General features: G+C 35.5%; 2 protein-coding genes across 3 annotated transcripts; one reads left to right on the top strand and one right to left on the bottom strand.

Moving 5' to 3' along the window:
- Positions 1-1688: 1688 nt before the first annotated feature.
- On the top strand, positions 1689-2758 carry LOC134843765 (uncharacterized). The gene is made up of 2 exons (XM_063860030.1): positions 1689-1988; positions 2331-2758. Exons 1-2 carry the CDS (start codon positions 1824-1826, stop codon positions 2529-2531), a joined length of 366 nt encoding a protein of 121 aa, XP_063716100.1. The 5' UTR covers positions 1689-1823; the 3' UTR covers positions 2532-2758.
- Positions 2759-9905, bottom strand: LOC134843764 (DNA-binding protein D-ETS-4-like). 2 transcript variants are annotated; one of them, XM_063860029.1, is made up of 4 exons: positions 9664-9905; positions 5323-5886; positions 3927-4276; positions 2759-3530 (listed from the first exon to the last, which is right to left on the bottom strand). In XM_063860029.1, exons 2-4 carry the CDS (start codon positions 5783-5785, stop codon positions 2976-2978), a joined length of 1368 nt encoding a protein of 455 aa, XP_063716099.1. In that variant the 5' UTR covers positions 5786-5886; positions 9664-9905; the 3' UTR covers positions 2759-2975. The 2 variants fall into 2 exon arrangements, with proteins under 2 accessions (XP_063716099.1, XP_063716097.1); XM_063860027.1 differs by lacking the exon at positions 9664-9905 and adding an exon at positions 9227-9425 and having other exon boundaries at positions 5323-5884.
- Between the last annotated feature and the right edge of the window lie 7552 nt (positions 9906-17457).

Genomic DNA, 17457 nt, shown 5'->3' with positions numbered 1-17457 from the left:
GTTTGCTGTGCAAACTTCTGATTTTCGAGCTTAACAAATCCTTGATGAAAACAAAAAAAACTGTTTTCTGTGCAAATAGTAGAGGAAGTTCTGACCGCATCATAGCAAAAAAACACAAAAAGCAATTACTCAAAACTTCAGGAACATTTTCAGAACCTTAGAAAAAAAAATTTTTGCAGATGTTTTTTTATTTGTTAAATTTTTTCCCAGGATTGCGCTTAAACATTTTCCTGGCCTATTTTTCTATAAAATTCGTGTTTCACAAAATCAAAGTAAAACTAAAAATTTTTAAACATTTTTTTAATCGACAATAGGACAGTTTTTTTGGAAACTTTTAAAATCGTTCATATCGGGGTTGAAAAATTGTAAAATGATAGATCACTCTTACCAATCCGATTATAGTTTGTGATAACTTTTCTTTGTTGAAAAACAAACGACGTTTCTCGCTTGCTTTTTTTGCTCGAAATTAGACAAAAAAACCTAGAAAAATTATACAATTTTTGTTCTCAATTTTGAGACAATTTTTTAAATCATTTTTTGAAGTCGCTAAAATCACGACTGAAAAGTCTTTACTATGGTATATCACCCGATCAATTCCAGAGACTATTTGTGGAAACAGGAAACAATTTTTCCTGGAAAACAAACAAAAACTAAAACACAACCGGAAGAAATTTCCTAGCCATTTTCAAATGGTCGGAATATAAATTTCAGCCAAATCTTCATTTCAATTAGACCAGAATCAACTCTTTTTTCTCAAGTAAATAATTAAGTCTAAACGCAGAAGATTTTAAGAGGAGCGGTGTTGGAGAGGTGACGTCACAGCCTTCCATCAAAAGGTCGGATGTTCATACCCACCATAATCCGTGCTTGGTTCTTAAGGTGAACCATTATTACCCAGCCCAGAAAAATAATTTTAAAAAAATTGCAGGCAGTTCTTAAGTGGTACCTATGTAATTTTTCAGAAGTATATTTTCAAAAAAAATACATTTAACTGTTACTAAGAAGCAATGTGACTTTGAATTAAACGCAAAATTTTAATATGCATTGAACAAAACGCAAAGTATTATAATTAACGGTAGATTTAGTCCAAAAGATAGCTATAACTCAGCAGGGGCACAGCAGATAATCTACCGCAATTGTTTTATATTTTCAAAACTGGTAAAAAATGAAACTTAGAAGTTAAAACATGACGAAGGTAGTTTTGAACCTTTTGTTTTGAAGGTAGTTAGTTGAGAACGATTTATCCACTAGGAAAAAGACCAACATACTAGTTATTCAGCTCTTCGCGGAGAACCGCTATTGTGCCCCTGATTAATATCTACTTGCTATTTTTTTTGGTTATTGTTCTGGGCTGGGTAATGTTGTATCGCCACCAAGCAACGAGCACTGATCATGGTGGACCTCGAACATCCGACCTTTCGATGGAACTCGGAGACGTAACCACTTCACCCGTGCTCTTTTTTAGAACCTCTGCGTTGCAATTTGCGCCAAACCCTTAATTTTTACGAATCTATGCCATAGACACAAATCAATTATCAAGCAAAAGACTCTATGTAATTTTTCAAATATCTTCACCAAGTCTGGTCGAAAATAATGCAAGCGATTAAATGATCACGTACTCAATAATCTTCTCAACACACAATATAAAAGTTTTTTTTTCTGAACTTTTGATTAAAACATATCACGAGTGACGCAAATGTGTTCAAATTACGCAGCAAGATATATTCATTAGTACATAACTATTTTATAAATGAACAACAACTACTAGAGCATTAGTCTTATTCGTCTAGATTTTGGTTTTTGAAATCGTTTTTTGTTATACAATGCAATCCGCGGATGATTTGGAAGGCCAGAGACAAGTCCAAGAACTGGCTGAGAGTGCAGATTTTGTGCGAAGTTGTCCCGAAAGCTTCAAGTTTTTCTCCCGCAACATCTTCAACGGACTGGATGCCAACCAGAACAACCAGATCAGCTGGAGAGAAATCCAGGTACCTCCCTCTCTTCACTTTCCAAGGCCAAATTGTTAGATCAGGGCAAAAAAACTTCAATCGCTGACTGTTTTTTGTTTTGTTTAAGTTTCACTAAATTAACAGTTTCTTAAATTTTATTGGATTAACAGTTTTTAACTTAAAACGTGGTCCATGCAAACACAATTCGTTTCAAAGCAGAAGTTTTAAACAAACGCGGAAAAAATCGGGTTGTTTGTAAAGGCAATTCATTCCAAACGCTCACTGAAAACATTCCAAAAAAACTTCAAACTTTTTTGGAGTTTTTTATCTTTTAATTAAGACTATTTTTGCACCTCAGCAAATATGTTTTGCGAAATTTAGGACAGCTTTCTGGGGAATGTCGAAAAACTACCATTTCAAAACAAGCACCAACTCAGAGACTGTTTCGACAAATGGGCTACAATTGACGGAAACGCCTCGGAGCTGAACTTCGAGGAGTTTTGTGGGTTTCTGAAAGACCTCATGGATTTGCTTTCCCCCACGAAAAAAGAAACAAGTCGCAGAAGGTCACAAAAGAAGTGAATAAAAAAAGAGTTATTTAATTAAACTTACAAATTAAGTTTTTGTAATCTGGAAACGCAGCTGAGATTTCAGCGAAGATTTATGGACGAAAAGACAGAAAAAACTTAGAGAGACGTGACCAGACAGGTCTAGCGACCTTTTAAAGTCTATCTAGCTGGTGCTAAATATTCATTCATATTTCATTTGTTTCAAATATTGGTACGACCAGCCTGAAGTAAATATTATAGTTAAACAACTAAAAAATTTAATTCAGATACATTTATATATACATTCTAGCAAATAATTTACAAAATTAGTTTGTTAGGAAATTGATAAAGTTTGCTTTAAAATGTTTTTTTTTCTGAGCCGATTCGGGTACACTCTAAGCCGATGATTTAAACGGCAAAAGATAACTGTCTCGTAGTTTTTAATTGGGAAAATTCTTATTCTCAATCAAGAGGACATCTAGCAGAAAAAGTTAGAAACTGAGTCTTTATTAGCTAGAGTCGTTACAATCGCGGAATTCGGCATCAAATTGGGATTGGAAACTGATCCGAAAAACGCCGCAGCTGTCGGCGATGTCGAACTCTTCGTGGCGAACATCGGAGCTCCCGAGTACCCAAAGGGGTCATAAAAATCCAAATGACCAGGAGCTACTCCGGGTCGGGGTGCAAACATATGGCTCTGAGGGGTATGGGTTAAGACGTACCCGGTCGGAGCCGGATGTCCGGGGTAGAACGCTTTACTCTGGTAGTAGCCGGCGCCCGGCCAAGGTGCGAGGACTGTGGGTGCTGAAGCCAGAGGGGGAGGGTTCTTGACTTCGGCTTTGAGGAGAGGTCGGATATTCTCAGGGAAAGCCATGGTGAAAAGTGCCTCTGGATCGCACACAAATTTGTACACGTATCTTTCTCCAGCCACTTTCTGCATGATTCCTTTCTCGTAGTAGTATCGGAGAGAACGACTCAATTTGTCATAGTTCATAGCTGGCCTGTTTTTCTGAATGCCCCACCTACGCGCCACCTATTATAAATAATTTAATTTAAAAGAATGGCAGAAAGTTGTATCAGCCCATCAAAACTCGGTACTTTGAAATTTTAAAAAAGCAGAAAAAAGCGCTCATTGTTTTTGAAGATTTTAACGCATTAATAAAAATTTTTTGCTAAGTTTTCTTTTTTGGTCAGACCCTAGCAACAAATTGACAAAAACGGCGTTTTGTGGCCTGTTTTTTTTCAAAGGCTTTGGCATAACAGGGTTTTTATAGAGCTTTGAGAGAGATCGGGAAATCAGTTTGGTCGAATCCCAAATCCCCAAAAAATTACAGATACGCGCTTGATTGCGACAATATTTTTCTCGATATTTAAGAAGCAGTTTTTTTTATTTAAATTTTTTCCCCACTAATCATTAGCTTAAAGTTACTTCTTCTGGTTCGGTCAACTTGAACTCCAATCCACGACCAGTCCACGCGATGCACGTCGCGTTCACCGGGTCCTCCAGAAGAGCGACGAGGAACTGCCAGAGCTGCAGACTGCCCCTCCGCTGGTAGAGAGTCGGGTGCTCTCGCTGGGGAGGCGGGGCAACCGGGGGAGGGGCGGAGGACAGGGGTGCCAGAGTGGTTGAGGGGGGCAAAAGAGATGATTTCAAATTGGGCGAAGGGGTGCTAGTGGCGCATTTGTTGTTGTTGTGGGGGTGCGAGCTCACCAAGCTCGAATCGGGTGAGAACTGTTTCTTGTTGTGTTCGAGAACAGGTGAATGATGAAACTGTTCTCCTGAAACAATGGTGAATTATAAATTTTCTTTCTAGAGAGTTCAAACATTCCCGTGAAGCATCGCACGCAAAACATTTTGAAAGCAATGTTTCAACAAATTTAGCTCCCGATATGGTTGCGAATATTATCAGAACTTTGTAAAAATAAAGACTTAGGTAAAATAAAAAAAAATTTTGAACGTAGCGAACCTTTTTTTATTATAGTTCAACTTTTTTATGTTAATTTTATTTAGAAAAGATTTTTATTGCTTTTAAAAACTTCCAAATTGTTGGACCTTTCAATTAATTTTGTCGACCAAGTTTTTTGACAACTTTATTTTCAATACTGATGAGATTTTAATATTTCCATTCCGAACGAGTATTTATTGTTCAAATACTGCAAAAAGTAGCGGAAAGAGATGATATCCTTTTCGTAATTTGAGTGAAAACATCACTTAATTTATGGTTGAATAAAAAAAATTATTTTTGTTATTTTCACATCTCAGGTGTAGAGTGACAATTAACATTTGGCTTGATATTTCCATCCAAATCCAATTTAAGAATATCAAAGTGCTTTTTGATTCTATTAGCAGTTGCTGGGCAAATATTTTCCCGACGGTTAGAAATTTAATTACAATAATACGAGTATTATTTCAATTATCCGTAAGATATCGAGTCCTAAGAGAGTTGAACTTGGGCTTAAAATTCAGAGCTACCTTCTTCAATTCGATAAACACATGATGCTAAAATTGAGGCTCAAAATTGTCAATTATTCTTTTAAAATTTCATCATCAGCTTTTAAAAAATATAGACCAAAAAAAGAATTTTTTTTTGGAGAGCAGAATGAAAAGTCTGCAGTCTATAAACTAGAAAAATTTTTGAGCAGTCAATTTTTCCTTCCCAAATAAATGCTAATTACTTTGAAAATACAAAGATTTATCAATAATTGTCCATAATTTTACAACAAAGGGTCGTTCATATATCGAAAATTGATAAGGCACAGGCAAATTGTCCTACGAGTTCAATCAAAACCGGAAGTTGGGCTGTACATTGAGGAAAAGGACTAACGTAAGTGGTTAAATTGGTCGCCAGAGCTTGTTAAATTAGTGCTCCCATCGTCAAGTGAAATTCTCGAAGAATTCATTTCGCCTTCCCTCGCCTGCAATTCTTGTTGCATCAAAGCTGCAACCGGCAAATATTGCACATGTGCAGGCATAATTGACGATAGAAACTTGGAGTCACCGGGACTCGATCCGGGTACAGTGGGTTGGTACTCCCAAAGTTGGCTGCAAACGTGATTTGAGCTTGTTTTCACCGACTTTTCCAGGAAATCAGCGTTTATTTCTCTTCTCAGCTGAGCTGAGTTTAACTCGTTTATCGAATACAAACGCTCGTTATGTGCGACAGTTTCATTTTCTCCCACTTTTTGAGACAGTGTCTTTTGACGAGTTAGTTTTTCAAATGTCATCTGCGACTGGTAGTCGCCAGTTATCGGTCTTTGAATCGTGTTTTGATCTTCTGAGTTCTGCATTGTGAAGTTTTTGTTCTTTTTCGGTGTATTTTTTCGGAGAAGCAGATTTTTTCGGTCTCGTTTGGTTGAATCGGATCGGACCACCGAAAGAATAGTTTTCTCTAAAATCAAAAAATCTAAAATTTGTTAAATTTATTGCTAAAGAATTATAATATGTAAAATCTTCCTAACAACCTAACAAAAACTCCTTTTTTTCAATAAATTTTTGTTACAATTTTTGCTCGATTTAAGCCTAATTACATCTCGTTTTCTGGCTCTTTTTGTTTTCCCCCCACGTCATATAAGCATGAATTCTATGGTGTATGAGGGGTTTGACAAGGTTAGATATGAACACCAAATATGTTTGTCATAGTCTAATTAGTCCGCAATCGGAAGACGCGAACAGAAAAATGTGAAAACTTGCAGTTGGATGGGGGAGAGGAAAAAGAGCCCGATTTCTGCAAGTCTGAATATAAACTGTCAATCAAAGAAAGTTGACTAAAAACGATTGAAATCTGATTGGCTTGTGGTAATTTGACCCAGATGCAACTTAATAGCACTCGATTTCGAAAACCCATTGAAAACCATTTCAATTCTTTGGATGGTCATTTAATACTCTTTTGGGTAAATATATACTCCTATTGAAGCAATCTATTAAGTCAAAATAGTCATAAAATGAACAATTTTGGCTAAAAAATTAATTTCCAAACCCCTTTTTTGACATGTGTTGGTATCTTGATGTTCATTTAGCGTTCAGTCTTAAATGACAGGCTGTAAAGGAGCAACAAGCCTTCAGGGCTATTTTGATTTGGTTCGAGTCAGAAAGAAAAAGAATTAAAATATTCAGTTATGAATAGCAAGGGTTATTTTCCCAACCGATAAGAACTTTCAATAACTTTTATCAGTAAAATAGAAGCCCAATACCCCGTGAAATGAACACACTTTTTTTCACTTTGGATAAATTTTGTTTTTAATTTTAACAAGGGTGAATTTAAATACTATGATTTAAACGAAGCTAATTGAAAGGGTGGGAATCTTCAAATTTTTGCAAGGGGTTGATTGCAAAAGTTAACACATTTGTAAGGGTTGATGATTGCTTGAATGAGTTTTTCAACGCAAACACCACCAAAATTTCAGAAAACTGTATAAAAAAATTCGCAATCTGTGCCTGAACTCGGGCTAAGGCTTTGTTTCTTTTTGTGTGTGTATGTGTAGGGGGTGGGGGGTCAATTATCTTTTTGTAGGCTAGCGTATCTTTCTTTGTGTTTTATAAATTTGTAAATATGTCCCAAAATTTACCTATTTCCAGTTGCGTTTTTCTCGTTACTTTCAAGAGTCCTATTTATTTTATTTTAGAAAATGTATGTTGGGTCGATCAACCGACAAAACGCGCTTTATTTGGTCGATAGCATCCAAAAGGTGGCCGTGCCCAAAAGTAGATAATTGATGTTCCGGTTCTAATTATCCGGCTTCAATTGAGGGAGAAAAAAATTTCTGTTCAGAAGGATTAAAATAGCATGAACCGACAAAAAATCAGTATCTTTAAATTTCGAACTTTTTTCTTGAGGGTTTTAACAATTACATGCGTAAGAACCGTTAGAAAGAAGATAAAAATAAGTTTTTTTTTGAACAAAAAGTATTAGAACTGAACTCCGAGAAAGGCTTTTTTCACTTACCAAAAGCTGATACTCGTTTCTTAAAGGCTCAAAAAAAAACTTTTTAAGCAAATAAATTGGCGACATTGTTTTTGAAAATATGAACAGTCATCTGTTTTTGACTCGGAAAATGTACTTTGACATTAAATCAAACATTTTGTTTTATTGCACAGTAAAAACTGTGCAATTCACGAAGTTTTAAAACCTGTATACTCAAAAAAGCTCACTATTCCGACCTCTGAACTGTGGAAGGGTAATTGACATTTTGTTTTAATTTTCTTAAATTAGGGTGATATCTGGAGAATATTCAACTTAGATCAAATGTGGTATCATTTTCTCAATCACTCGTAATACAAACTGAACACCCAATTACTCAAAAAAGAATTCATTTTCGCATAAAAGTACTAAATTTTGATAACTTTAAAAAGCTGCTTAACTCGATTTTGTTTTTTTTTTACAAAAATATAGTGATTAAAGTTGGTCTGGTTTAGTTTCATGCTTTTTAGAAAATTAAGTCCTTGTAATTAATAATTAATAAACGAAAGTTTCAATTATGTTCCAAATGGCGAGCAAGCTGTTTAGTTAGCGGCTTAGACTGCCTCAAGCAAAGCTTGTATGGGGACAAGTACAATTTTACTCAGAGAACTTTCAGTCGTGATTTGGACTCAAAGTCAAAAACTTATATTCATTTCGAGAAAGTTTGTCTGAGTTTGATGATAGTGAATTTTTTTGGCACTGACAACTCATTTTTTTCATGACACTAAACTTTAAATTTACAGCAAACACCAGCGGATTTAGGCGCACCCCCCTTTTCTTCTTCAGAGATTCGATGCCGACCCAAAGGGTCCCCCTTAATACTATTTTAAGATATCCATTAATGGCTGAATGCCCACCCCCCTAAAATGTTTCTAAAGGCGCTTTTGGCGCCTAATCATACTAATTTTGAGGGGGAGCGCGCGCAGAAAAAAACCCGATTTATTGGTCAAAATGTTCCAAAATGTGCCTAAAAACGCTTTTTGGGTATGTTTTTTCAAAAATTTTTAAAAAAGAAATCGACAAGAAACTTAAGAAAAAAGAACTGTTTTCAAAATGAAATTTTATCTATTATTCTAGAGACTCATGTTGGTCTTTGAATCAAGTTGGTCGGAACGGTCTGTGCCTTTTGTACAGCCACCGGCTAGCCCTGTTCCATAAAAATATCTATATTGCTATCAAAGTAAAACCATTTTGCAATCGTGGAATAAATAAAACGAAACATCAATTTTTGTATAAGTCTTTCTTTGTAGAATGGAATGTACAAACATGAAAATGAAAAATAAAACATGAAATTCCTGAAGCGGCCGCTGAACGCCTGAAAACATTCATTTTTGTAGAAAAATTTTAGGGTCAAAAATGAATATATCAAGGTAGAACAAAGTGGGGATCCTTTGGGTTAGTCAGGGGGTCAAATTCCTGAAGAAGGGGGTGTCCAAAAAAGATGAAGATAATAAAAACAAATCATAAAGTGCCCAATCATCTCCTTTAAGACATTCATTACGGAAATGTTTGAAAGTAAATAAACTTTATCACTAAGTTGCGGGTTATGAATTCAATTTTTCAACTTTTCGCTGACGTTTTTTTTTAATTTAGTTTTTCCGAATGGAACAAACAAACTGGCAGATTAAAAATTTGCTCACTTGAAACTCTATGGAATTTTTTGAAGTATTCAGAATTATTGCAAGAAACCAAAATTTAGTTTTAAAACTGTTTTAGAGCTACGATAAGGGTTATACTACGATAACTTAATTCTTTTTTATACATTACTTACATTTTCGACTTTGTGCTCCATTGTTAAGAATTACACAATTCACAGACAAGTTGATCGTTATTTCAATTTTTTTGAAAACAAATAAATCAGAAACATAATTATGAAACAATAATTTGAAAATTGTTATTTTTAAGTTGTGTGACAAAAAGTGAATTGAATGTTATTCAAAAACAATTGCCTTGCAATGAGTATGTTTAGTTCTCGGAATTTGCACAGGAATTTGTTTTCCGGGAAGCAGGAAACAACTACATGCACGGGGTTCCTGCCGAGGATCCGGCGCTGCAGAATTTGACCCCTTCCTAGGAGCGGATCCACCTCAACCCTTCGGCTGTGCTTACCGGGACACTCCCGCGGATGTCGGGGAAGGATGGGACTGGAGCCGAGGAAGGAACTGGAGATGCAAAACGAAGAGAACCCCACAAAATTTGTTTACTTACCTCTATCTAGTTCGAAAGATTTCAGGAAGCTGATTTTCAAATTGAAGTGAAGCGGATATTTTAACACTTCTCAAAAATATCTCAAAATCGATTCCAGAATGTGTTTTTCAACCGCAGGATCGTTTTTTTTGTTTTCAACTGAAATTGAATATTAATTTTTTCAAATATTTATTTAATATTTGAAATTTTTTAGTAGTATTACCACTACTAATTTTTTGAGAGAGTCAAGTTAGGTTCCGTTTCTCAGGATGGGTAAAGGAAGAATCCCTTCCTTTGGTTCCTTTGCGTATGTTGTCTCAATTGTGATTGGCCAGCCTACAAGCCAATCATATTGCTCTCATTTTTAATCCCTATTTTTATCAATTTTGTTCACTTAATTTACCTCTTTGCAAGAGGCGATTTTAAGTATATAAATGAATTTTAACGAATTAGTCGTAAGGATGAAGAGTAAATTGGAGGGTTTTGAAGTAATACAAGACAGTTGTTGACTTATGCTTCCGTTCCTTTCTCTCCCAATTACCTGTATTAAGTGAGTGTTACGTGATATGTGCTGGGATAAGCCAGCTAGGGCAAAAGTTATTTCCACCTCGGTGGGTCGGATAAAGTTTTCGACTCAATTAATTGCTCCAATTCATTTCCGACATCGGAGAAGACTTAAATAGACACTGAGCAGAGCTTGAGAAGATTCTTGCCAGCTCTTTCACCCGACTAATGAAACAGCAAAATTGTCATAAGCTCGATAAATTCAAAATAAATGAGCACCAAAAATTTTTTCTAAACTTGTAAATTCATTTCAAAACGGTCGTCTTAATTGAATATTTTCGTTTTAATTGAATAAAAAAGCAAAAAAAAAAAATCCGAAACAGCCTTTTTATCATACCTCGCAAAGTTTTATTTGACCTCTTAAAATCACAATTCAATTATTGAAGCTTTTCAGAAAAAAAAAGTTGAAAATCCATAAACAGTCTCTAGATGCTAATGCAAGTAGCATCAGTTTGTTTTCTAAGTTCAAATATTTTTTCGAAAGCACTTCAATTAAAAGAGTCATTTTTAAGGCAATTAACCGCAAAAATAGTGGTAATTGCAGATCAGGTTATAAACAGTTTTGGTTTCTGCGATGCGCAGGGGATCAATGAAAGGCTATCGAGCGAAGTTCTTTTGTGCGACTCAAGGCCGTTTTTTGCGTCTAGAGTTTTAACGTGGTTGTGAAATCGGCCAGGGTGTGATAGACCTACAATTACAGGTCAAGTGAGAGCTTGTCCTCACATACTGTCATTGTCATGGCAGGGAACCAAATGCAAGATCTGAAACTGAACGCCTTACCATTGTGGTAAAGACCTACTTTAACATCCTCCCCCTCTTCCCGCTCTCCCCTCTCTAAACTAAATTCTCCCCCCCCCCCCCTCTCCCTATCCCTCCAGATAGACGAAATTAAACTCGACTATTTTCCTTCCCCCGCCCCATATTTAGATTTCAGTAACTATTTTTTGAGTAACTATTTTTACGTTGTCATCATGTAATGAAATTATGCATGGTGAACAAACTAACTACTCTGTACAGATTTGTTTTGCATACCTTACATTGTGACATCATGCACTGAGCCATAATAACAGGTAAGGCACTTAAACTAATTGAAGGATTGAAATATGGGGGAAAGTGAGATTCGTTTTGCTAAGCGCTGCATTTAAAAATTTCGATTTTGATTGGCTGAAAATTCCATCTTGGAAACAATTTTACATCCCCAAACTTGCTTTGTGGGATGTTCATATGTTCCGTTATCTCTTCTGCAAGGCCCAAAAAAAATTATTGAAGGTGTGAGATGTTCAATAAGACCGAACATAACTAAATCTAAAAATTGAACAAACCCTGAGTACTCCACTCCGACTGCCTTTTTAGGTCGATCAAAAAAAATTGATGAAAAACAACGAAAAAAACCTCGACCCCCACACGCTATTTAGAGAATAAGGATTGATATATTTCGCATAGAGCAAATTAGACTAAATTGCTTGCCTTAAATCAACTAGGAGCTACTTCTAACACTAGTTAAATCTCCACTTATGCCATATTTGTACAAAACATAACGCGCGTTAATCGTCACAAACGGACCAAATTGCAATGTTTCAACACCCATAAGTTTTTCAAAAACGATCACAGGTGAACTATTTATTAAAATTGAACCCAGTGCAACAATATTTTTTGGTTAACAAAAAAACATTTAGTCGAAAAACGCTAGTTACAAAGTCAACACTGGAGGAGAAAAAACAATCCCAAATATAACTAGTCTGTCAAAAATTCAAAAATTGCAAATCGAAAATTGCAACAAAAAGTTTTAAAAGCGCTTGTTTAATTGACCGAAATAAAAATCACTTTGTTCTTTTTTTTTGTATTCCAAAAAAAAGTATTTTGCTAACTGTAAACTCCACGTACAATTCAATTGCAGTCAACGCATCTTTTTAATTTTTCCGCCTCAAAATCATAAAAGTCAATGTTTGACACCTCAAAGTACACAAATATAATCAGTTTTTTGAATTCGAAAAAACCGCCCCGAAATTTAGTGTCAAAACTGCATTTTTTTGACAGTTCCAGGTTGAAGATTTTTTTTAGTTTTAATTATCTTGAATCAAGTTCCTTTTTTTGTTTTGTCTATTGCGACCAAGTTTTCTATCTTGCGACTTTGACGGCCATATTTGAATATGTTTCGAAACTTTCAACCAAAGAAAAGACGTATTCGGCTGCTTTGCTCGAAACAGACCAGATATGTTTCAATTTGTTGACTATAAATGGGAATGGTTCGACTGCCCTGGATTTTGATTTTAAAAATGCATAAGTAATTATGCGACAGAGCTCTGCTGTGTTTCGAAAATGTCCCATGGTTTTTCTCGACAAGTGTTTTTTCTCGATATATTTGCTTGCCCCGGCTGAGATACGTTTTTCTGCCCTATGGAGAAACTCATGCATAAATAAATTTAAAATTTTGAGTAGTTTTCTACTACCCACCCGTGATTGTTATAGCTGATCGCAAGAAAATTCTCAAAATAAGAGTTCCAAAATTATGACTTTTTTTGGACAAACATGTAAGACAAGTAACACAATATCAATATCAATAACTTTTGATTGACAATTCGTCCTTTTTAACCAAATGAATCTGTGAATCGATATTCTAATTTTTGAAATCTGGTTATACGCGTTTTGGCTGCTTTAGTCATGAGTTTTTTTTGGCTAAAAATAGCGATACAGATGTTGGATCTTGTCTGTCGGATCTTAAAACAGGCAAGTTCCATTTTAAAGAAATATAAACAGTTAACATCCGCAAATTGAACTGCCTCTATGTGATAACGCAATACACTCTAAAAATCGTTAGCATATAGTTTGAAAACTTTTGGATCGCGTACTATACCTTATGGTACCACACGATCAATAGCAGACCAGCAAATAATCACCAATTTTGATGCAGTTTTTTTGTTCTGATAAAAAAATACAAACAGTTCACGAGCTTGATCAGGTAACCTGTTTGAATCTAAATTGCCGAGAAAGATTAGATTTGAAACCAAAATGATTTCTTAAACAGGGTCAAAAAATAGCTTTAGTATGATTGTTTGCTTGAAGATTCGCTTATATTTCTTCAAATAATGTTAGAACCGCGTCATATAACCGTTGATTTTTTCCTGGAAACTAAATCGAGTATCGGTTAAAAAATTTTCTAGATATGCAAACATTTGGTTAAGTAGAAGAGGCTCCTATATTTTACACAAAGTATTTGTTTGCAAATTTGGCCTGTAGTTAACTGCCTCTGTTGGGTCTCTTTTTGTAAATTACAGTTTTGTTTGTTTGATTGAGAAAATTCGGAAAACAACTCCTTAATCCGCTGGTTCATCGGAGAAGCAAGTTTTTAGCAAGGGCAAAATTTGCAATTTAATCGCCCAGTCAAGCCAATCCAGTGCACCTGCCAATTTCTTTCTGACCAATCTATCTATTTTATAAAACAATTTTTTCGTTAATGTGTTAAATTCATTTTTTGTCAGAATATTTAGGCCTTTTATAGTGCGTATCTGACTTCGCGGTGTTTGAAATATTATGCTGACCACGGAACATCTTTGGAGACTTCATCTTTTTCAGATAACCAATCGTCAGTTGCCATAACGATTGAATTTTAATGTATTTGCGGTAAACAAACTACAATTTTCGCCATATTTTTTAGAAAACTACAGTAATGTAAAAAATGTAAATGAACTATTTGACAATTTTGTGCTTGTTCCAAAAATTTCATAATCAAATCTTAACAAATTGTAGAGAATCGTTCTTAAAAATTGTGGAGAAGAATCTCATGAAATTGTAGAGAAATTGTGGAAAAACGTTGCAGAGGTTTTGTTTCATTATTATCAAGCTTCAATTAACCTGGGATTATTCTGCGTTCGTTCTATCTGGCACTCGTTTTTTCTTTGTAACGAGTCTGATGGACAGGTTACAATTTTTATTGAGTCTTGGGAGGGTTTTTTTGCTCGCACTGTTTCTTTTCTAAAGGTTTTAACGGTCCCATTAAACGTTACTGGATTCTCTGGCACTGAAGTTTGCATGTTTCCATTTCTGTTTTTTTTTTACTGAAAAGCGCAGTATTTTGCTCAGAAGTTACTGATTTAGGCAATCTGTACTGTTGAGAGGGTTAGCTCGACTCCAGTTAATACTTCTCAAAGGTCAATTTTTTTCGCGAATTAGATCTGGAGTTCAAAGTAGTTTTCCCGGTTGATCGTGTTTTTCCAAAATTCATTATGGGGCTAAACTCTGCTCTGGATAAGCGCACAATTTATTTTGTGCAGGTCTCTTGAATCCAGAGACAAGTCTTGAAATATGTTAAAGTTTTGACGGAACGATCAAAGAAAGCGAAAAACAAAAAAAAAACAAAGAGAGCGTCCTTGTTGCGGAATCCGCTCACAATTCACAAAATAAAGAGCTTGACCTCTTAATATGTTTCTTGGTTTCGATGCATTGGCGACGAATGATAATTAACAATCGTTCATTTTTACAGGGTAGACAATTAGTGGGCTGTGAGTTTGCCATTGATCTATCCTCTCCAATCATTGTCTAGAAATGATAAATTGTTGCAAAAGGATTTTTGTTCATTATTTAAAGGATGATTGATTAAAACTGTAACGATGATAGTGATTTGGAGAAATTAACTTTTTGTAGTAGTTAGAACATAGTTGAAAGATGCCCGCAGGAAAAAGAGCCCGGCCTGAGGGCACGAATTGCCCGAGTGCGGCTCTTGTGCCCGAGGCCATCTTCAACTATGTTCTGACTGTTGAAGAGTATGTTTTTGCTCTTTCTGAGGGAAAGATGCCCGAAAATTTTGAAAAAGCCCGGAAAATTGTGAAAGAGCCCGGAAAATTGTGAAAAAGCCCGGAAAAGTCCGCGAAACTGTTCAAATGATTTCTTTTTTCTTTCATGCGTTCTGATATTTCATTTTTCATTCATGCCCTGTCGTGAAAGAACATGTGTGAAAGAGCAAAAACTTACTCTTCCTTTCTTTTTTGTCATAATTATTCAATTTCAGTTTCAATTTTCAACCAAGTCAAATAAATGTTAACTTTCACTATAGTTCTTTCAAAACAGTGTCCGTGGACTTTGATAGGGTATGCATTTGGTGATAGAGATCAAAAATTTTGCTCCAATAACGTATATCACAATTTCGGATAATAAATTTCCACCTTGAAGCGCTGAGGTTCTGCTATTGCAGGATCCCAGGTTTATACTCATTTTCTGAATATAATTAACAAAACTCATGTCAATGCATCCTTACCTCAAATTAACTGCTTTTATTCTGTAATTGCTTAGGGAGGCAGAACAAAAATCAGAATGGTTTCAGAGAAGAAAGGTTCAAATGCAGCAAAATTGACGAGTGTTGAGTTTTATAGAGTATTCGGTGAAAACAACTTTTAGACTGGTCACTACTTATGCAGCGCTACTTATTATGATGATTTACAATTAGTATTTAGAAAAATATGTGGATTGCATGTTTTGGAGTATTTAGTTCAGTTCAGAGCAGATGTCTTGCCAAAGCAGGAAAATGCATTTTTTTAAACTCAATTTCCATACTCAATTTCAACTTTTTTCCATAATGCTCAATTCTAATGCTCAATTCTGAACGTTAATAAACGTTTTCGTTGGTGACTTCCACGGGAACACTTTTTCTATGTATATTATTGAATTTTCATTTTGTAGCAATTTTGATGCTTTACACGAAAAGAAAACTTTGAACGGACGCGGGAAAAAACCCTTATGGTAGCGTTGTACGACTCTTCTTCTTATAGTTAAGTTGCATAGTTTAACACCTTGAAAAAGGACAAAAACCTGCAAAAAAAGTTTGTTAGAACTGAGCCCAATAGAAGAATAAGTTGATGACGGGGATCGACGTGGTAACAACAAGAAAAACTGCTACAAAACCAGCAATTTTCGCCCTGCGTTTTTTAAACAGCTGAAAATGTTTCGAAGCCAGAAAAGCTGCAGATATTTGCAATCGCCACCCGCAGAACGACAAAACACGACTGAACTGCTTAGTAGGATACTCGGGTTGCGTATTACTGCAGCGACAAAACGGCTACTCTCAAAAAGTAAACTCTTCTTTTCGGAGCTGCACCAGGATGCGGAACTGAAACTGTAGTCACTGTAATTTATAGTGTTTTGCAAGTCTATTATGCAAATTCTTGGGAAGCAAATAAAAACGGCGGAAGGGAGAGACGAATAGGAAGGCGAAAGCACGGCGCGAGTAGACGCGGAAGAAAAAAAATCGCCAGCGACTTAAAACAGAAGTGACGTAATTGAAAAAGGTTTTGCTTTGTGTTTTGAGTTTATTTTTTTCTATTTAATTAGGTGACACGTGCCCTGCAAAACGTTAACCCCAAATTTTCTTATGATCACAGAGTTTAGACAAACTTACAGAAAAATTTCACATGGCCAAAAGAGTTGCAAAAATTTAAAAACTTGAAAAAATTCAAATGTTTGTGAGCAGATTATTATTTTGCAGGAATAGTCTGAATAAAAAAACAGATTTATATTATGGACTTATCTTTTGAGAAAGGTCTAATATCGTACCAAGCAGTGCATATTTTAGCTTAAAAGCCTTAATTTTAAATTTTTTGGGACCAATGAGGACAAAAATTGAAAAGAGATTCGCACAATTGTTGTTGTGAGAAACCAATGAACAGTTGTGGGCATCCAATTTCCGTTTTGCGAGCAGTCAAGATCTGCAATTTGAAAATAACTTTAAAGACTCTTGCAAAAAAATGGACGAATGAACCGACAGACCAAAAAAATTAACATTGTCCTCAAACGCCGTCTTATTCAGTTGTTTTATTGTTTTTACTGACTTTTTTTTTTATCGATTAGCCCGTATAATTAATTTTTTCTGCTCTTTGGTTTTTTATGCTCATATCATGACTGTTGCAGTGCATGGGCAAAATGAAATTCATTTCCATTGAATCAGTCCTAGTTCACAAGCAAATCACATCTTTCCCTGTCTTACTTCCTAAGTGGCACCTGCGAAACAGCTGATCCCAAGATGAGAGTTTGAAAAATTTGTTGATAAATTGAACTTTGCGCAGCGATCTGCACCCTTATACATAGTATAGAGCTCCTCACGAGCGCGAAGCTTTTTTTAGTTCTTATGTAATTTATCGATTCTGGATAGCTTTCTTGCCTTTTTTCACTTAGTTTTTCGGCTAATCGTTGCATCGTCCGCGTGGCTGTTGGAGCAGCGCCACCGGTGCATCCGAAAATTAACGGGCGGAAGCTACTTTGCTC

Source organism: Symsagittifera roscoffensis, chromosome 4 (assembly GCF_963678635.1).
Source record: "Symsagittifera roscoffensis chromosome 4, txSymRosc1.1, whole genome shotgun sequence".
NCBI lineage: Eukaryota > Metazoa > Xenacoelomorpha > Acoela > Convolutidae > Symsagittifera > Symsagittifera roscoffensis.
This window is presented reverse-complemented; position numbering and strand designations above follow the sequence as displayed.